At 41.7% G+C, this 21,546-nt stretch overlaps 2 protein-coding genes across 6 annotated transcripts in view; one reads left to right on the top strand and one right to left on the bottom strand.

The window, feature by feature from the left end:
* SFI1 (SFI1 centrin binding protein) overlaps positions 1 to 4,230 on the top strand; it is a 91,500-nt gene extending 87,270 nt beyond the window's left edge. For both annotated transcript variants that reach the window (XM_073629260.1, XM_073629259.1), the window contains one exon: positions 4,090 to 4,230. In XM_073629260.1, coding sequence (XP_073485361.1) covers positions 4,090 to 4,215 — 126 coding nt within the window. In that variant the 3' untranslated portion in view covers positions 4,216 to 4,230. The remainder of the gene's footprint in view (positions 1 to 4,089) is intronic.
* Positions 4,231 to 4,236: 6 nt separating this feature from the next.
* Positions 4,237 to 21,546, bottom strand: part of PISD (phosphatidylserine decarboxylase) — a 58,470-nt gene continuing 41,160 nt past the window's right edge. For all 4 annotated transcript variants that reach the window (XM_073629262.1, XM_073629261.1, XM_073629264.1 and 1 more), the window contains 4 exons: positions 18,152 to 18,290; positions 17,719 to 17,853; positions 8,105 to 8,265; positions 4,237 to 5,093 (listed from right to left, as the gene is read on the bottom strand). In XM_073629262.1, the coding sequence (XP_073485363.1) occupies positions 4,869 to 5,093; positions 8,105 to 8,265; positions 17,719 to 17,853; positions 18,152 to 18,290 (660 nt within the window). In that variant the 3' untranslated portion in view covers positions 4,237 to 4,868. The remainder of the gene's footprint in view (positions 5,094 to 8,104; positions 8,266 to 17,718; positions 17,854 to 18,151; positions 18,291 to 21,546) is intronic.

The raw sequence follows: 21,546 nt of genomic DNA, 5'->3' as shown, positions 1-21,546 counted from the left end.
CTAACTTTTACTGTTCTTTAATTCAAAATTGTATTTTTTCCAAAAAAATTGCGTTTGTAAGGCCACTGCGCAAATACGGTGTGACAAAGTATTGCAACAATCTCCATTTTATTCTCTAGGGTGTCTGAAAAAAATATATATAATGTTAGGGGGTTTTAAGTAATTTTGCTAGCAAAAAAAAATAAAAATGATTTTAACTTGTAAACAACAAGTGCCATAAATAGGCTTGGTCCTTAAGTGGTTAAAAAAACGTTTTCAGTTTCCCTGTAGCTGTGCCTGCCCCCCCCCTTTCATCTTTTCTCCCCTTCACACAACTTTTGAGAAGCAGCAGGAGCCATTGTTTGTTGTTTTAATAAAAAATAAATAAATAAATCTTTCACTTTATAACCGCTTCAGCCCTGGAAGAATTTACCCCCTTCCTGACCAGAGCACTTTTTGCAATTCGGCACTGCGTCGCTTTAACTGACAATTGCGCGGTCGTGCGACATGGCTCCCAAACAAGATTGACTTCCTTTTTTACCCACAAACAGAGCTTTCTTTTGGTGGTATTTGATCGCCTCTATGGTTTTTATTTTTTGCGCTTTAAACAAAAAAATAGCAACAATAGTGAAAAAAACGCATTCTTTTTTTACTTTTTGCTATAATAAATATCCCCAAAAAATATTTTAAAATGTTTTTTTCCCCTCAGTTTAAGCCCATATGTATTCTTCTTCTACATATTTTTGGTAAAAAAAAAAAAATCGCAATAAGCGTTTGATTGGTTTGTGCAAAAGTTATAGCGTTTAAAAAAAATAGGGGATAGTTTTATGGCATTTTTATTATTAATTTTTTTTTTTTTACTAGTAATGGCGGCGATCAGCGATTTGTAGAGTGACTGCGACATTACGGCAGACACATCGGGCATTTTTTACACATTTTTGGGACCATTGTCATTTATAAAGCAATCAATGCTATACAAATGCACCGATTCCTGTGTAAATAACACTGGCAGTGAAGGGATTAATCACTAGGGGGCTAGGGAGGGGTTAAGTATGTCCTGGGACGTGTTACTAACTCTGGGGGACGTGGCTACGTGTGACACGTCACTGATCTCTGCTCTGGATGACAGGGAGCAGAGATCAGTGACACTGTCACTAGGCAGAACGAGGAGATGCTTGTTTACATTAGCATCTCTCCGTGAGGCGATCGCGTGTATGCCCGTGGCAATCGAGTCCACGGGACCCACGACCTGACTCACGGTGCTCCCGGCCGGCACGTGCGCAATGGCACGGCGGCAAATTTCAAAGGGACGTACAGGTACGCCCATTTGCCCAGCCATACTATTCTGCCAACACTCTGTAAAGTGAGGAAAGCAGTTGCTGGCGTTTTTGGAAAGGAATGTTTCATTCTTGCCTGATTTAGGATTCTAACTGCTTAACAGGCCTGGCTCTTCTTTGTTGTCCCATGGGCCATTGCAAGGCTGACAGTTACAAGCATGACTCCTGCAGGCAGAGGCACGATGGGACTTTTATTTCCCCAACAGCTGGAGGGCCCCCAGTTTGACACCCCTGCTGTAGAGGATGATATAGTCAGTCTTTGCAATTTTATGTTGAATGATATTCTGAAATTGGTGGGCTTAGAAGTAGAAGGTCCGAAGCAAAAGGAAGGACCTGAAAGGGCTAACAGATCTTATACATAAGGCAGGGGATATGAATGCCATAGCGTGTGCTTGTAGAAAATAGCAAAGAAACCCCTTCACTCAGTAGCTGATCCAATGTATTCTTTGAAGGAGTTGTCAAAAAGCATGCCATCAAAGGGCACCTGTCCTGAACCGAGTCTCACCTAGGTTTTAAAGCTTAAGTCCAGGTTTCTTTTGACTTCAGTTAGTTTGTTTGGACCAAGTTGGTTGAACTATTTGCTTCAATAATACATGCGCCAGTTGGAGCATGGTATAAACTATACGTAGCATCAGCTACATCCAGTATACAGTGCTGTGTCCTCCCATCAGGATCGGGACTTCCCATTCTCCTCCTGGGAAAATATCAAGATGCGCTGAGTGCTGCTCAACCAATCACAGAAAGTATTTTATCAATAAGTACAAGGCTACCTCTGATTGGTTGAAGTGGAGCTTGTGGTATTGTTTCTCCAACCCTAAGCCAATCAGGGAAACCCTGTCCACAGTCTAGGCTTTGTCCAACACAGTGGTCATAATAAGGAGTCTTCATAGTCTCAGTGGCATAGGAATGGACCAGAATAGCACCCTGCGACTTACAAGTGTTGGACATGTGCCAAGGTGAGCCCCGAACACAATAATTCAGTGCCTGAAACAACCATTACAGGTTGATCCTGAGATCATGAAGTCCAGGTATGGTTCCTAAGGTGTACTTGAGGCTAACCAAGCTGGAACCTGCTAGTGAGCCATGAGGCAGTCAGACAGTGGGTGGAGTTGTATGGAACCACTAGGGGCAAGCTCAGCAAAGCTTTTGCCAGCGTCCAGTCACCTAACTATTGTGGCATATAACCCATGGTGTATGAATTTATTCCTCTGTCCTAGACAAGCGTTTTACCTTTATGGTAACCTGATGGTCTGAAGTCATGTCTTCATTATAAGTTGCAATAGATTTTCTCACTCGCCGACCAAAACATTCAACTTTTTATCCATTTAAATCATAATAATGATGTAACAGATCTTTCAGTCATGAGTAGGCAAAACAAATGTCTTGCTGCAAGGATGCTCACAAAAGTAAAGTCATGGGGCAGTATTTAAGAAGGTTGTAAACAATATTATTGTGAGGTGAAAGTTATCGTTTAAGATCAGTGTTTATCAACCATTAAAGCCTCTTGCACACAGCAGTACTGATCTGGATATATAGTTGCATTGTTGTCTATTGACCCATACGCACAATTGTGTAAAGATGAGTAATACAGAGCCATAAGACATAAATAGGAAGTTTTACGTGCAGTAATCTACACTTGTATGTATTTTTACGCACTTAACTACACATATATTGCAATAATGGCAATGAAGAAGAATTTTATGCTTATGTGCATTTATGAAACCTTTTGCTCAGGATCTTTTTGTCACCGGGGGGGGGGGGGGGGGGAGTGGGCATAAGGAGGGCAGGGGAAAGGTTCAAATTTGCTTGGCCTACTCCATTTGCTGCCCTCCAGGACAACCAATCCAGTGGGAATACTGCTCTTCCCCAGGACAACCAATCCAGTGGGAATACTGCTCTTCCCAAAAGGTGAAGAATTTGGAAGTGTACACTTTGCTAATTCTTAATAGCCACCACTAGTGTACATATAATCCTACAGGAGCACAGAGACACTTAAGTGATTGTAAAGTTTTTTTTTTTTATTATTATTATAAAAAGCAATATCTCTTATTAACCAACTTATTATAGTGCTAAATATATCTAAAAAATGTTTTTCTTAAAATACAAACCCCATCGGTGCCCACACTCAAAGGTTGCTATTGAACACCTTTGCACTGACACACAACTGACAGGGAGTTCTGCCGAATGTTGATTGGACGCTCATCACATAATTCAATATGCATTGGTTTATTTTTGTTTGATATTTTGTGGATTACATTGGTATACTCAGATTTATGCTTTGCACTTTTAAGTGCGGCACGAATGATATTTAAAAAAAAAAAAATACAAATAACATGTCATACTTATCTGCTCTGTACAATGGTTTTGCACAGAGAAGCCTCGTTCCTCCTTCTATGTGTGCCATTATAGGAAGCCGCTTCCTATGATAGAACATGTACAGGCTCAATGCCAAGCTGTACTCTGTCCATTACACAGTGTGGCTCAGCCCTGCCTCCCATCACTGGATTTGATTGACAGCAGCAGGAGTGCTACTCTCACCAAGTCCAGTGAGGAGGGAGGTAGAGAGAGCAATGCCAGATTGAGATCGAGCTCAGGTGTGTATGAGGGTTTTTTTTTTTTTTTTTAACCTTCATTAAAAAGGAAAAAAAACTGACCCCTTCAGCTGTGTGCATATAATGAATCCCTCAGGTTATAGATTGTGGTGCTTTTATGTGGTTAGTTGTAGACAAAATATTGTCTTTTTAATATAACATTGTCTTTTTTCTGTTCACAGCTGAAACAACAAATAGAGGAACGTGTACAGAAACTAAATGTGGAGAAGAATAAAGTGCACAATTATATTACCCGCATTGAGGAGATTACTGCTACACTGGATGTCTTTTCTTTGCCCATGTTGTAAATAAAAACACCTTTGTAAAAATATGGTGTTTGCATTTGTTTTATTTCAAAATGTATGCTAATAAATGAATTTAATATGTTAGCAAGATCATCTCATTTTAGAAGTATAAAATTACTGAGCTACAGCTCCACTGATCAGAGATTCACTTCCTGCTTACGCTCCACCTCCTCTTTTGCAGACATCCAACCAGAACAGTGGCGTTCTTTCATGTTGCTGCTTGTACCTACATCTGACCAGTGCGCTAAAGCTGCCGTATGGGGTAGCACTTCCCTGAGGTTGGCAGTGTCCCTCCAGTCGACGTCCCATTATAAAATTGCTGGCAATAAAATAGAAGTTTCGCCCAGAAGGTATTAAAACATACGTAGTTACATATCCCTCAGAGTCTAGAAATCTTTCCTCCAGTGCCAAGGCATCCAGCCACACCTAATTGGGAAGGAGAGGAAAGAAGTGCAGAGTGAGACTAAGAGGGGAGCTGGTGTGAAGGGGCAGTAGGCATAGCGGATGAACTGGATCTGCAATGACTTCCATTGGTGCTGCCTGTGCACATGTCTTGACTTGCATAGAGATATAACTCTGAGTCTCCCAACCACCAAGCACGTATGAACAGCTTCTAGGGTATTCTTGGTTTCACGTGATCCATTTCACTGGTATTATTAGAGCGAGCCCATAGCCTCTCCAAAGTGGATTTTTTGTCCAGCGTTCAAGTTAAAGGTGAAATTCTTTGGTGCCTCAAATATTAATACTATCGTGGACCCAAGATTGAATTCTCCTAGCTGATCTCCTTTCCGCATCACAATTCCATCCTGATTATTGTTCGTTATATAGCTCATGTCATTATGTGAACCTTTGCTGTAACGAGGGCTGTTCGTCTGTAGATCCTGGAGCAGCAAAAAGAAACAAGCTCTGATTAACCTCACAAACCACTCAAATGTATATTCTCTGATATTAAATGTAATCAAACTGTTCACTGTGTGCACACATTAAAAACATAGTATAACGAAGGCTGTCAATCAACTATAAGGTCATCTTGCCAAATTTAGTTCTCAAATCAAGTTTAGCATACAATAAAATCTATTCCAGCAAGAAAATAAAGTCAAAACAATGTAGGGTATGTACATTAAGGGCCGGTTCCCACTGGTGCGATGTCTGACATTGGATGCGATTCGCACTGCAGTACAAATCACATGCGATCTCTGCGTGATGTGATTTCAACCATACAGATAGTTTGGCTGAATTTGCATTGCATTCGGCCCAAACTCCCACAGGACCCTTTTTTGGTCCACAGCAGAATCAGATCCGATCCGAATTTGCAGTTTGCTTTACAATATGCAAACTGATTTGGAGTGTCATTAACTTTCAGTTGACACTCCCAGCAGTTCTCATAAGGTAGTGTGGTACTGCTGCTGGGAGATATGCGATGTGGGAACCCGCAGTGGATTTTGCAGGGTTCCGCATCGCTGCAGTGTGACCTGAGCCTAAAGTTTAACTCCAGTGACTGCTGCTGTTCATAAAGCTAGGTTGTGTCTACAAAAATAATGTGAACACTATTTAATGTCTTAGTCCTAGACCAATGTTTTTTGTATATTGGTCTGTTATTGGCCCTATATCATGTCCATTGTTTGTTACTTTTTTTATATATCTCTGATTTTGGAAAAAAAAAGTTGAACTCTAGGCAATGGGTGTAATCAGAGATGTAATGCATACTGTACAGGTGCATCTAAAAAAAAAAAATAATAGAATATCAAAAAGTTAATTTCAGTAATTCAATTCAGAAAGTGAATTTCATATTATATAGAGTACACACAGAGTGATAGATTTCAAGCATTTCTGTTAATTTTGATGATTATGGCTTACAGCTAGCAAAAACCCGAAATTCAGTATCTCAGAAAATTAGAATATTGTACACTCATGGTGTCACACACTAATCAGCAAATTAACTCAAAATGCCTGTAAAGGTTTCCTGAGCTGTTAAATGGTCTCGCTCTGGTTCAGTAGGTTACAAAATCATGGGGAGGACTGCTGAATTGACATTTGTACAGAAGAGAGTCCCTGACACCCTCCACAAGTGGGGCAAGTCACAAAGAGTCATTGCTAAAGAAGCTGGCTGTTCAGAGTGCTGTATCCAAGCATATTAATGGAACATTGAGCGGAAGAAAAATGTGTGGTAGAAAAAAAAAAAAAAAGTGCACAAGCAACAGGGATAACTGCAGCCTTGAGAGGATTGTGAAGCAAAGGTCATTCAAGAGTTTGGGGTGGACTACAGCTGGTGTCAGTGTTTCAAGAGCCACCACACACAGACGTATCCAGGACATGGGCTACAACTGTCGCATTCCTTGTGTCAAGCCACTCCTGAACCAGAGACAACATCAGAAGCGCCTTACCTGAGCTAAGGAGAAAAAGGGCTGGACTGACTGTTGTTCAGTGGACCAAAGTCAAATTTCAATTGAAAGTAAATTTTGAATTATATTTGGAAATCAAGGTCCCAGAGTCTGGAGCAAGAGTGGTGAGGCACAGAATTCAAGTTGCATGAGGTCCAGTGTGAAGTTTCCACAGTCAGTGACTATTTGGGGAGCCAAGTCCAAAGTCAGCCCAGCCCTCCACCAGGACATTCTAGAGCACTTTAGGCACCAGCCCACACTGCCAAATTTGCCAATACCTGGTTTAATGATTATGGTATCACTGTGCTTGATTGGCCAATAAACTCACCTGACTAAACTCCATAGAGAATCTGTGGGGTATTGCCAGGAGGAAGATGAGACACCAATCTCAACAATGCAGATGAGTTGAAGGCCACTATCAAAGCAACTTGGACTTCCATAACACCTCAGCAGTGCCACAGGCTTCCATGCCACACCGCACTGATGCAGTAATTCATGCAAAAGGAGCCCCGACCAAGTATGGCGTGCATACTATACATGGACATACTTTTCAGTAAGCCAACATTTCTTTTTATTGGTTTTATGTAATATTCTAGTTTTCTGAGATACTGAATTTTGGGTTTTCACTAGATGTAAGCCAAAATCATTAAAATTAAAAGAAAGACATATGCTTGAAATATCACTATGTGTAATGAATCTATAAAATATGAGTTTCACTTGAAATTTTGAATTGAATTACCGAAATAAACTTTATGACGATATTCAAATTGTTTGAGATGCATCTGTATATGGTAAACAATTAAAAAAAAAAAAAGGTACCTCTCAGGACACGTATTAAGGAGCTGCCATCGCTCAAATGTTTTTGTTTTGAATGTATATCAGGAATATAATGCATCACTGTCATGGATCAGGTAATATTGGAAGGATGACAGCCCCACAGCACATACTTAAAAAAACAGTTGGCAATGGAAGCTGCAAGAGTTCTTTTCTCAAAGGGCTCCTTTTAAAAGGTGGCCACATACAAAATATTGCTGATAATGGTATTACATTTGTATGGGTATATATATATATATATATATATATATATATATATATATATATATATATATATATATATATATATATATATATATATATACACACACACACTTTTTTTCATTATGTACAGCACCTAGCAGATAAAGGCACGGGGATCATAAACACAGTGCTAAACCAACAAGACTGTTTCTGAACCTGTACTTTGGTTATGTAATTTGATCTATTTAAAATTGAAATTAAGCTTGGCAATTTTTAAAGAAAAAGATACTTGCTCTTGTGCATTACAATAATAGGTTGCTGCAGTCTTTCCAAAAGCCCTCTAATTATACTGACATTGGCACTGGATAGAGTGAAAGTAATCTGTGTAAAGCACCTGACTTTGCTAGCTTGCTACTGTACTTACTGTGTCTGAAATGTCTCCATATTTGTTTTACAAGGTTGTACAGTTCAAGATAACCTAATGCAACACTTACCCTGTCAAAATATATTCGTATAGAGCCAACATTAGTGGCTCCTACTGCTGTGAGCGAGAAGAACCCATGTTTCCAGCTCCCTGTGAGCACAACACGTTCATTATAACAGAACAATTCTTTTATCCAACGTGCAACTCCTGGATTCACGGACATGAGTGATCCTAAGAAAGCAATAGAGCAACAATTTATATTAAAGCACTCAGATGGCCATAAAAAAATAAGAGTGACAGCAAAAAAAAAAAAAAACACAAGCGGTCTATCTTGTCTACCTTTTTTTCCTCCTATAAATCAATCAGTCTTTTGCGAAGCGTATAAAGCAAAAGAAAAAAAAAAAAACTTGCAAAGGGTAACATGGGAAAGAACTCAAAATCTTACAAGCACTGTAGAAATGAGGAATTTTACCAAAACCTTTTCTAAGTGACTTCCAGGACAGCCCATAACAGAGACTATCCCCACCTACCTACAGGCACAGTAGGTAGAAAATACAAAATCAACCTACCATATTACATTTCTTCTAGTCTTTGGAATAGGATTACAAGAGTAGGGAATACAGTATCTTTTCACAAACCTGCAAAAATAGTATATGTTACTCAGTGTAAAATCCTGCTCTTGGAGTTTGTTGAGGCATACAAAGTATTTCACCTTAGGGTTATACTCCTGCCTACAGGAGAATTGGACACTGGAAAATAAAATAACCTGTAGGCCAGCCCAGGATAATCCATCCTCTTATCAGCATGCCTGGTAGATGTATGCCAAGTTTTGTATTAAAAGTACCAAGAAGATTTTAAGGCAAGTACAAAAACCTATTTTATTTCTTGTCCATCGAGGAACACAGGCATTTTTTAAACTTTGGGAGGGACATCAAAAAGCAGTCTCAGGGGTGGGCAAAGCAGCAAATAGTCTTGCAAGTGTGAGAAACAGTTGATGTCAAAAAGCAACTCACAAAAGCTCTCACAGATCCAGTTACGTAGTAGGTGAGGTTAAAAAAAACACAAGTCCATCAAGTCCAACCTATGTGTGTGATTATGTGTTAGTCCGCATTGACAGGAAAGGGTGGAAACTGATCTGAGACCATAAGCTTGAAAGATGGTCTGTCTCAGCCACCCTCAGATGGTGAAACGATAAGCTGGTGCACCCTTATGGGGACCATCTGTGATGACAAAAAGGTACCTGTCTTTCTGAAATAAGCACTCTAACATCCTAACAATGGAGGGAAATTTTCTTCTGGTTAACTGGAGCTGGACAGAGGGACAGAACAACAACGTCCTCCTGGTTTGAGGTGAAGGGCAGAGACTATATTAGGCAAGGAGGTCTTTGGCCTCAACACCACCTTGTTGTAAAACCAAATGGGTTCCTTGCAGGATAAAGCTGCCAGTTTAGACACCCACCTAGCACGATGTCTGCACGGAATACCACTTTTGTGGGTTAGAGTAGACAGGGAATGGTGCAAATAGTAGTTTATGAAGCGCAGAGAGAACCAGATTCAGATCCCATGGAGTCAGAGATAAATGAATAGGGGGAGTTACATGGAATACACTGTATCAAAGAATGAGAGGCCATAGTCTCTTGAAATAAGATAGGGCAGAAACCTGAACTGAGTGCTGAGAGCAAAACACCCAAGGTGAAACTCCTAGTGTGGAAGCCCCAAGACTCACACCAAGTCAAATATGCCTGCCATTATTGATTACAGACTTTGTGGGAAGTAGACTTCTAGATTTTAACATACTAGGAATCACCAATTAGAGATGCCCATCTCTCAGAACCTGGGCTGAAGATCTGGACAATCTGTTAGAGCTAACAGAGTCTTACTAGACTGGCGATCCACAACTGCCGGGGCCAGTTCAGAGAAATGAGGCACACTAGAATGCCCTCCATTTCCATCTTGCGAAGCGCAGACAAAGATGTAGTTTCAGGTGAGTAAAGCATAGATCTGGGAGTATAAATTCTACAGAGCCAGCCGAGCATGCACAGTTTTTGACAGAGGATCCCCATACCTGAAAATAAACTTGTCCACATTTGGCATCCCACACCTATAAGAAAGGTCTTGGAAAACCTCCAGTGTAGGTAATAATTCCCCTGGGTCCAAACATTACTGGCTGAAGAAGTCCATCTACCAAATGTCCACCACGAAAAAGAAAAAAGGTAAAAAGGACACTGTGGCTCTACCTCTAGTAATTTATGATCGGGGCCGAGAGGAAAAAGCTATAACTAGCAGATCTTAATAGCAGCTCCCAGATGCCCTCACCACAGAAAATAAAATCTTCAAAAGAAGTCTGGGGTGTGTTCCTCTGAACTGATAGAGCATACAAAAGAAAGGAGGGAAATAAAGAAAATTCCCCAAAGCAATTCTTCAATGAGAAACAGGCAAATTAAAAAAAAAAACGAATTTTTTTTTATATATTTATTGCAAAAATTCACTTAACACTGATCAAAAGAAAATACCTCCACCATGTTCATTAAAATTAGACAACGTTGCCTACAGACTCAGTTGGCCACCACACTCATACGTACACCCCCCCCCCCCCCAAATAATATAATGATAATGTTGTCAAAGGCAATATAAGAATATGAAATGAATATCAAGCAGAAAGTTGAGATCCCATCCATGGGTCTATTCAGCCACAATACTATGTGATGGCGGGAGCAGTTGGCTCCAGAAGCAGTAATTAGAAAATCGTGGACAGTTCATGGATAAAAGAGCAAGTCACTGGAAATGCATTTTAAGGTGGACAGGAAGCCTCCCAGCTGGAAGGTGTAAAACAGTAAATCTCACCACTCTCCCAATAATCACTTCGGCCACAGCACTGGTGAAAAGTCGGTATTCCGCTTGCCGGTAGCTCAGGATACAGCTTCCGTCTGTTCCTCCAGTTCACTGAAGTCTAGCCAGTGATAGTGGAAATCCTTCTGATTAGTAGGAGCCTACAAGCGGCCCCAGAATTCCAGCGGCTCTTTCGAATGTCCAGGGAATAGCCGAGGGGGGTTCGTTAGCTGGTGGGTGGATCTGAGTCCTCGCCACAAGGAGCGTGATGGCGTCTTCGTTTCACTCGTGACCCGAGTTTCTTCAGAGCATGCGCAGACACCTGGTAAGTATCCTTAAATAGCCCATGCGCAGTGCAACACATTGACATCTGCGCTTGGACAAGCAGGTGTCCACTTACAAAACTAACAGCCTTTCATACAAGATAGCAAAAACGACAATGCTATAGCTGGCCGGTCAAGGAGTGCAGAGGGTCCCAATTATCGCACATAGGGGAGCACTAGACTTAAAGCAAAACACGAACACAAACCCAAAAACAAAAAATAAAATAACAAATGAAAATGAAAAAACTTGAAAAAATAATAAAAAAAGAAAAATTAAAATGGGAGATTTGTGACAAAAACAAACACCAAACACAGCTGTAAAAAAGAACAGCCACTGTATAAGAAATAATGGCCTATAGAAAATATTTAATAATAAAAAACTGAGATAATCAAAAATAAATCCAAAATATTGGTAATGGATGTCAATTGAATGGGCACAGGTTGGCGATGGCAAGGGCACCATGCCAATTAAGAACCTCCCAACTATAATGCAGGGAGTCTCGCAGAGAAAAAATACCATGCAGGGTACGGTAGCCATTGATATATCATGTAGCTGTAAAGAATGCCTCTAGCCAAATTAAAAAAGAGAGTTATTACAGGCAAAGGATTTCAATAAGGCTCATGGTGTAAAACACAGAAAGATTACACTCATTATTGAGCAAAAGGGGTTGCATGCTATTCAAATTGTAAATTTTTTCTTTCTGACATAAGATCCTGTCAAAGTCACCCTTTCTAAGGCCTATAAATGCCCTTAAAGGAAAGTCACTGTCATGAAAGTTAATAAAATGCAAGGCAAGTGGACGCTCATCGTCTTTCTTGACAATGCTATGGATGTGCTCACCAACTCTGATTTTCAGCTGCCTTTTAGTCTTACCGACATAATGCTTATCACATGGGCAGGTCAGCATGTAAACCACCCGAGTGGTGTTACAATTAATGAAATTGTTGATTTTAAATTCCTTTTTTCCATCAGAGTTGGTGAACACATCCGTTTGTCCACGAACTTACAGACTGTACATCTGCCACAGGGATGCATCCCCTTCACAGGTGGCAGACCAGACAGCCAGTTGGGAGTAACTGATCTTTGATATTCAGAATGAGTGAGGCTATCCTTAAGGTCCCGTGATCGCCGAGCAGTCATTAGTGGACGATCGCCTACAATCTCGCCAAGAATGGGCAAGTCTGTCAAGATATGCCAGTGGTGACGGAATATATTTTTTACCTGGGATATACACAGCACACAAGCAGGCAATATGAAGTTCTGCCCAGAACAGAATTCAGTCTACTCATCTTACTGCAGGAAGATATCTTGTTCCTTCCTGATGATTTATGTACTGCCCACACATCAGAAGACCTTCCAGCGGGATGGTCCAGCACTGCAGATCAGTTTTATTTTGACATCAAATTTCGATTTAGTTTTAGTCATAGTCTTTTGGCTAAAATGCCATTTTGGTTTTAGTCATATTTTAGTCATATGAACTGTTTTAGTCGTATTTTAGTAGACTAAATAGTGTTATTTTCATCAATGAAATTAACACTGGCTGCAGATATAGCCAGATCACCCAAAGTTCGAGAATGCTGACTGGAAGGGTGAAACTATTACAATGACCAAGTTCCCGACAGGCTGGCATCCATCATGAGGTTCTTACAAAAAAGCCGGGATAGAAAGACTTTCAATTTCAGAGCCAGATTCCTGAGCCACCAAGCCAGGGACAACCAATTCAGTCTTGCCAGGGATTAGACTGATTTGCTTTATGACAGAATGTTCTGTTGTAGAGGTGGGGAGTGCAACTGGGCAAATGTAACTGCCTCAAAAAGGAGGCCACCAACAGACATAGGACTCAGAAAAGCTAAGAGTCAGACCACTCCTGGACTGAAGATCTCAAATCTGAGAGTCTGAAGTTTCTCCTGTGGAAGAAACAATTTGGCCTGCGCTGTGTCCAGAATTAGACCCATATATTCCAAACAATGATTCGGTTCCAGCAACAATTCCTGAATATTCAAGATTTAACTAAGTTGCAATAATGTTTGGATAGTCAAGGTGACATCATACAGGACCTGCATGCCCTTTTTCCTCTATCCCACAATGGGAATGCCATGAGATCACAGAAGGGAAAATAATGGGGCCAGCACCTTGGTTATCATCAAGTGCATATGAAAAGCCAAAGGGCAGGAACACAGTCTATCAGTATAGGGGCCCCACAGCAAAGTCTAGGTCAGTGATGGCGAACCTTGGCACCCCAGAAGTTTTAGAACTACATTTCCCATGATGCTCATGCACTCTGCAGTGTAGTTGAGCATCATAGGAAATGTAGTTCCAAAACATTTGGAGTGCCAAGGTTTGCCATCACTGGGTCTAGGTAATGATGATGCACCAGAAAGGTGAGAACATGCCAAAAGTGTCCCTGGTGAAAGGAGGCGATGACAGACCAGGTGGACATGGGAAATTTTTTAAGCTGGAATGAGGACATTTAGGGGCTCTAAAAAATCCAAAACTGGAAGCAGCATTAGAAGAATCAACAGGCCAATCCTCTAGTTTCAAAGTGGTATGCAAAATGGTCTCTTTTCATTTTGGAGTAATAGTAGAAGACTGCAACTCTTCCAGGATAAACTCGTCAGGCGAAAACTGGAGCGACTCAGAATCTGACAGAACCTCTGTGGTTGATGGCTCAGAAGCGGCTAAGGCTGCAAGTAACTCAGATACAGAACCTGCGGGGAAAGACACAGAAACATCCTTGTGGATGCTCTGTGGTCAGAGTCAGTAAACAACTAGATAATTTGGGCCATAAAGTTTTGCACGATTGTTGTAAAAGCATCAGCTAAAAAGGGCAGAGGAATCAGCCAGCAGGAAGATACTGAAGTTCTACATGGCTCGTTGCAAGCAGAAACAGCAGCAGAGAAATACTTCTTGGCCGACACTCTACCCAGTAGAAAAAGGTTTGGGACTTTAAATGAAGCATGTCACACATAGCTGGTAAAGTGGTCAAATGCATGATGGCGCATTTATTATTTCATATATATACACACACACACACACACATATAATGATAATATACCATCATGATAATTCATAAATATATATAAAAAATATATTATATATACACACACACAGATGTCACGAATAACACATTGCAGTATAAATTAAAAATTGTGAGCGGTCTTGTAATCCATATCATAAAATATATATTAAAATCATTAATGATTACAGAGCATTCATAATAATCTAAGCTGTAAACGCTTTATTATCCCCTTAGCGCCGACCGTACGCACATATGCGGCCTCGGCTTTAAGGGGATTATACTGGGATGATGCGGGCGGTCGGCTCTTCAGGGATAACAATCGATGCGGCTAAAAGCCGCTCGGCTGTTATCCCGGAGGAGTGGGAGGGGAAGTCCCCCCTCTTGTCGCCTTCCGCCCCACCGGGAGACCCGATCCACGATCCGGCACTTCCGCCAGCTAGAGTTAGACTGGAAGGAAGCCGGAATCGGCTTTCTTCCAGTCTCCTTTGTGTAAACACGGAAGCGATGTCACAACGTCACTTACAGTTTACTCGGCTGCCAATGGCGCTGTTTAAAAAAAGAAATTACAGTATTCAGAATCGGCGTTTTTGGTGATCTGAATACTTTGAAGTGCAAAAGAGGGATTTTGGGGTATTTTAGACCCCCAAACCCTCCATAGCGTACCTGTCACCACCTATTACTGTCACAAGGGATGTTTACATTCTTAGTGACAGCAATAAAAGTCATCAAATTTATTTTTTTTAAAGTGAAATTGTAAAAAAAAAAAAAATAAGTAAGAAAAAAAAAAAACATTTTAAAGCGCCCCTGTCCCCACAAGGTCTCGCTGCAAAGAAAACGCACACGTAAGTCGCGCCCGCATATGTAAATGATGTTCAAATCACACACGATCGTCAGAGCGAGAGCAATAAATTCTAGCACTAGACCTCCTCTGTAACTCTAACCTGGTAACCGTTATTTTTTTTTTTTAATGTGCCGCCTATGGAGATTTTTAGGTACCGTAGTTTGTCGGCATTCCACGAGTGTGCGCAATTTCAAAGCATGACAAGTTAGGTATCTATTTACTCGGCCTAACATCATCTTTCACATTATACAAAAAATTTGGGCTAACTTTACTGTTTAGTTTTTTTTTTATTCATGAAAGTGTCTTTTTTCCTAATAAAATGCGTTTGAAAGACCGCTGCGCAAATACAGCAAGACATAAAATATTGCAACAATCGACATTTTATTCTCTAAATTCTCTGCTAAAAATATATAAATAATGTTTGGGGGTTCTATGTAATTTTCTAGCAAAAAAACGGATTTTAACTTGTAAGCAACAAATGTCAGAAATAGGCTTAGGCATGAAAGGGTTAAAATGGTCTAAAAAAGCTTGATGCGTGTGCTCCGTGGAATTTACTCCACTTCTTCAGGAGCAAATGCAAGGTGCGTATAAGTCAGCTCCATATTCAGCATGCGGTGTTACAAATTGAGGGCTGCCAGGAATGTGTCTGTCCCGGGAGCTGTAGCAGTGGCCCATGGAAACCCAAGGTACATACATGCAAACCCCCAGAGGGATACGAGTCTCTCTGTCATAGTAGTTCTAAATACAGGTGACAGCTCTAGTGAATCTCTGGTGATCCAATGGGTTAGTAACGTAATCTGGGTGTGGTGTGCAGAACACACTAAATATCTATATAGGGCAGGGGGTCTCAAACTGGCCGCCCGCCAGCTGCTACTAGAAGTCCCATCATGCCTCTGCCTGTGGGAGTCATGCTTGTAACTGTCAGCCTTACAATGCCTCATGGGACTTGTAGTTTCGCAACAGCTGGAGGACCGTCAGTTTGAGACCCCTGATATAGGGGAATCAGAACCTCCTTCCTCCTGCTGGTGATCCCTCTGGTGATGCATCCTAGAATTCTATTTACTTTTCCCACTGCCTAGTCGCACGGTTTGATCATTTTACAATCATCTGACCCCCAAATTTTTTTCTTCTGTAGGGCTGGCCAACAGTGTAACCCCCAATGTTGTACTCTGACCAAAATTCTTCTGGTTGAGCAGGGACTGGCTGAATTTCGATTCATCTATGGCTGTTCCTGCTTGATAGAAGTCGATCTAATAATCTATCCATCTCAAACGGGATGGTTGGAAAAGTTGCATTCGATCAGTGCCCACAGCCAATCGGCTGCAGCTCTGATCAGTGTATTCTGACAGCGAAGGCATCCCCCTGACAAAATACAATAGCACAGCGGAGAGGATTCCTCCATCTACTTGTGTGGACAAGGGAATCGGCTTCTTTGTTTTTTTCAATCAGCTGCCAGATGATTGGAAAAAAAACAATCCATTTATGGTCAGCCTTAGGCTGTTAAAAGCCTAACAGCATGGGTGAGGAAATCTTCCCTGTCAGCTGTTGTACTCAGACATCTGGCACCAGTGGGTGCCGGAATACACAAACAGTGACTGCATCTGATTAAATGTAGCCACTGTTCATGCTGACAATTTTCTCTCAATCTTGTTGATCTGGTTTGGGATAGGAGATACATGGGGATGAGAGCTTGAGAAATTTTTCATGGGTATGAAAATTTCATTGATCATAGTCCCATTCAATCGACCTTAGAGAAGTTGAATACTGGGGATTTCCAAGTACAGGCTATAGATTGTTTAGTGGCATTGAAGATCAAAAGGTAATAAGTTTTGTAGTAGAGCATGGGACATTCAGAGGAGGTTGTGCTTCTACTAGACAAAAAATAAACTCAGCGCTCGTTTGAGGAGAGACCCTGGAGGTGTACACAGATCAAATAAATGAGATTAAAAGAGTCTCTCAATAGGAGGGACAAAGTCCATAGCAACAGTCTAAGATGAAGAGGGAGAGGAATCCATGTACCAGCACTAAGGGCAGCCAGTGTGAAGAGCTAGAAGCATGAGGAAGGAGCAAGCATGCTCAGAACGTGAAGCCACTTCCTCTCACCCTGCACCCGGAAGTGACGTCATCTCTGATCGCCCCTGTGTTCCCTGCTGTTCTCATAGGCTGCAAATGCTGGAATCCACCTGCACGAGCTGTCAGCTGCACTTCAGAGACAGACATTTAGGAGAAAACCGCCCCCGGATTTTGCTGCAGGATTACTATCATGCTTGTGTTTATGCTCCCTTTGTGAGTAGTTTCACTTTTGACTTATCATTAAATGGTTTACCAATACTGCACTTAGAGGCGCTGTGTTTCTTTTCCTTTGTGCTTCTACTAGATCCAGCTTAAATTTTTCAGTCAGAGTTTGTTGAGCCAACAGGGCCACAGCTCGATTTTCGGGCAATTACACATAAATTAAAATTTTGAGCTGTGTATGCCAGGCTTTAGGCTTTGCTGCTGTGCACTGTTCCAGGAGGGAGACAGGGATAACACATCCAGTTTATTCTATATGGCCTTGTTATCAAATTTGTATTTAAAGCTACTGGTCTACAGCTACTAGTATACATCAGATACATCTTAAACAAAAAAGTGTCCACAGACACACATAATGTTTATTGGAATGGAAGCATTACCTGGGAAATGACGTCTGTGATACACATTCCAATCAGTTGGTGAGTGAAAGCAGTGATAGTCGCCAGGAGCTAGGTAAATGACACAATGATAGAGCTCATTGCCTTCCTGAGTCACAAGCTGATCCTGGAATGAAGCTGCAAAACAAAGAAACGTAAAAAAGCATAATCCAGTAAAAGTAATCTATCCAGCAGGAAAAGCCACTATCAGCTAACAAACTAAAGCTACAAACTATATCACCAAGGACAAGTTACACTGATGGGAACTGTAATTCAGCTGCAAGTTATACCAGGATTAGTAAAAGGAGATTACAGCACAAGTGTGACAGTGAAGCCTTCAGACCGAGAAGTCCGATTATGTAATAATGCAGAAACTGATGTGCATGCCACTTCACTGAAAACATCATCCATTTCCCAAGGTTGTGTACAAACTCACTCTTTGTGACAGGGAGATTATCGGTCCAGGTCTGTGGTCCCAAAAAGGATTCCAGGGAGTAGGTTACCCCTTTCACCTGCTCCACCTCACAGTTTTTTACTCGGCCAAAGTGAAGGATTTTTCCATCAGCTGGACTAATCTGGTGACAAAAATGTAACAATACAAATAAATTAGACATCCGTTGTGTAACAAACAAAACAAACACAGTATGCCTTTTTGTAGGTTTTACTGATTTTCTGATGTCATAACGGTGATCTGCTAATAAACATTAAAGCAGAGAACTCTGCAGAAATGTTGTAACCTAACTCCCAACCCCGATCATTTGATCAAACACCTATTTGACGCCTTTGATTTGTTGAGGAACAGGTCCACTCACTGGCCATTGTGGTTCCTTTTGCCTAGTCAATGTAGGAGACAATATTGATGTAGGGATAATCAGGAGGAGCCACAGCAGAGAACACACAAAATTAACTGTGGGACAAAATTGGTGCTGAGAGCTCTGTTGCTGAGTGTAGTTTCTACAAACTGGCCAATAGATCGGTATGGGAAAGTGATTTTATTTACAGTAGATATATTTTAACCCCTGACAGGGTTGCTTGAACAATGCAAAGCGAAACAAATCTGTTGCTTAAAGTGGTTCTAAAGGCAGAAGTTTTTTTTTTTTTATCTTAATGCATTCTGTGTGCAGCATCCCCCCTACTTACCTGAGCCCCATCTCGATCCAGTGATGTGCAGGAGAGACTCAGCTGTCCAGGACTCTCCCTCCTGATTGGCTGAGACACACAGCGGGCATCACTGGCTCCCACTGCTGTCAAAGTCATTGAGCCAATTAGGAGAGAGAGGGGGCGTGGCCAAGCTGTGGCTCCTTATCTGAATGGACACACAGAGCAGCGGCTTAGCTTGGGTGCCCCCATAGCCTGCTGCTTGCTGTGGGGGTACTTGGCAGAAGAAAGGAGCCAGGAGTGCCAGCAGGGGATCCGAGAAGAGGGGGATCTGGGCTGCCCTGTGCAAAACCACTGCACGGAGAAAGTATGACAAGTTTGTTATTTTTAACCACTTTCTGTCCGTAGGATGTCATATGATATTCTGGACTTTGAGTGGGGATATCTAAATGATGCCTGCAGCTACAGGCATTATCTAGTTATCTAAGTAAGGCACCAAGAGACTAGAGGACTTATACTGCATCCTGCAGTACACTGCGCCCAAAAGCGATATCTTCATGACCTTTCACATCTACTTGATAGAATCAGGTAAATGTATGGACGGAAGACCAAGTTGCAGCCTTGCAGATCTGAGCTATGGAGGCTTGGTGATGCACTGCCCAAGAAGCACTAACAGCCCTGGTGGAGTGCGCTTTAATATGAAAAGGAGGAATTTTCTTCTTTAAACCATAAGCTTGAACAATCACTTGATGAAGCCATTTAGAAATAGTAGATTTTGACCCTGCCTGTTCTCTTTTAGGATCGTCTGGCAACACAAACAAAACATCTGTTTTACGAATCTGAGTGGTCACTTTCAAATGGACCTTGACCGCTCTCACCACATCAAGTGAATGTAGTGACCTCTCTTCCACAAAACAAGGTTCTGGAAAAAATGAAGGCAGAACAATATCCTGGTTTAAATGAAAACCTGAAACTACCTTCGGTAGGAATTTAGGATGAGGCTGCAATGCAACCTTATCCTTATGAATAATCAAATATGGCTCTTTACAAGAAAGAGCAGCCAATTCTGATACTCTTCTTTGAGAAGATATGGCAACCAAGAAAATTATTTTCCTCATCAAGAGGACTAAGGGAATATCTTGTATTGGCTCAAAAGGCTGTTTTTGTAATGCTGACAGGAATAAATTTAAGTCCCAAGGGTTCAGGGGTGACCTCACTAGAGGATGAATAAAGTTACGAACCAGAGAGTGTGAAGCAAGTGGTCGTTGAAAAAACACTGATAAGGCCGACACCTGGCCTTTGATAGTACTCAAGGACCAGCTTCATTTTTAATCACATCTGTAGGAATTCAAGGATCCTACCTATGACATATTTCCTGGGGTGCCAATCCCTGGATTCACACCAGGAGACATATGCCTTCCACACTCTATAGTATATGACTCTGGAGGCTGGCTTCCGAGCATTAACCAAAGTAGAAACTACTGAAGCTGACAGCCCATGGTCTTTCAGAATGTGGGTCTCAATAGCCAAACCGTTAAATTTAGCAAGGTAGGATGGAATACCGGGTCTTTGCGGGAGAAGGTCTGGCCACAGTGGTAGGGTCCAAGGGCCCCTACCGCCATCTTTATGATCTCGGCAAACCAAGATCTCCTGGACCACGCTGAGGCCACAAGAATCACCTCCTTCCCTTCTTGCTTGATCCTGCAAAGAAGGCGCAGAAGCAGCAGAACAGGAGGGAACGCGTAGATCAGTGAAAACTGATCCCATGTAAAAACCAAGGCATTTGTTCCGTATGCCAACGGATCCCTTGTCCTTGACACAAAGTTGTCAATTTTGTTGTTGAACCTGGATGCAAACAGATGCACGTCTGGAACCCCCCATCTTTGACATGTTGACAGAAAGATGTCGGGGAGAAGGGACCAGTCTCCCGGGAACAATTGTTGGCGACTCAAGTAGTCCGCCTGCCAATTCTCTATTCCAGGAATGAAAATTGCTGATAGGCAAGGAATGTTGTTTTCTGCCCAAGATAGAATATGATTCACCTCGCTCTGGGCCGCACGACTTCTCGTGCCCCCTTGGTGATTAATATAGGCCACTGCTGTGGCATTGTCAGATTGGATCCTGACAGGACAACTCCGTAGTCTGAGCGTCCAGGCCTCTAGGGCCAGGCGTACTGCCCGAATCTCTAGAATATTGATGGGCAAGGTCCTCTCTGATTTGGACCATTCCCCTTGGATAGATGCTTCTTCCAGGACTGCTCCCCAGCCCTGAAGGCTGGCATCTGTTGTTACCACCTTCCAGGTGACTGGTAGAAAGGATTTTCCTTTTTGAAGATTCCTGGATATCAACCACCAATTGAGACTCTGACGCACTTTGGGGATAAACGCATTGGGCATTAATAGAGCTTGGACCTTCTTGTTCCAAGTTGACAGGATACTGTTTTGCAGTAATCTTGAATGAAACTGCACATTAGGAACGGCCTCGAAAGAAGCCACCATCTTTCCCAATAACTTCATGAAAAGTCGAATAGAAGGATTCTTCTTAGTTTTGACCAACTAAATCAGTTCCTTTATGGAAACAATCCTTTCCTGGGGCAAAAACGCCTTCTTCTGAACTGTATCTATGATCAGCCCCAAGTACTGCAATCTCCTTTATGGTTTTAAGGAGGATTTCTCTAGGTTGAGAATCCAATCTAGGGATTCCAGGTAGCTGACTGCGGTGACCAAATTTTGG

Source organism: Aquarana catesbeiana, linkage group LG01, assembly GCF_042186555.1.
Source record: "Aquarana catesbeiana isolate 2022-GZ linkage group LG01, ASM4218655v1, whole genome shotgun sequence".
In the NCBI taxonomy this organism is placed as follows: domain Eukaryota; kingdom Metazoa; phylum Chordata; class Amphibia; order Anura; family Ranidae; genus Aquarana; species Aquarana catesbeiana.
The sequence above is the reverse complement of the archived record's forward strand: the minus strand, read 5'-3'. Positions and strand labels throughout refer to the sequence as shown.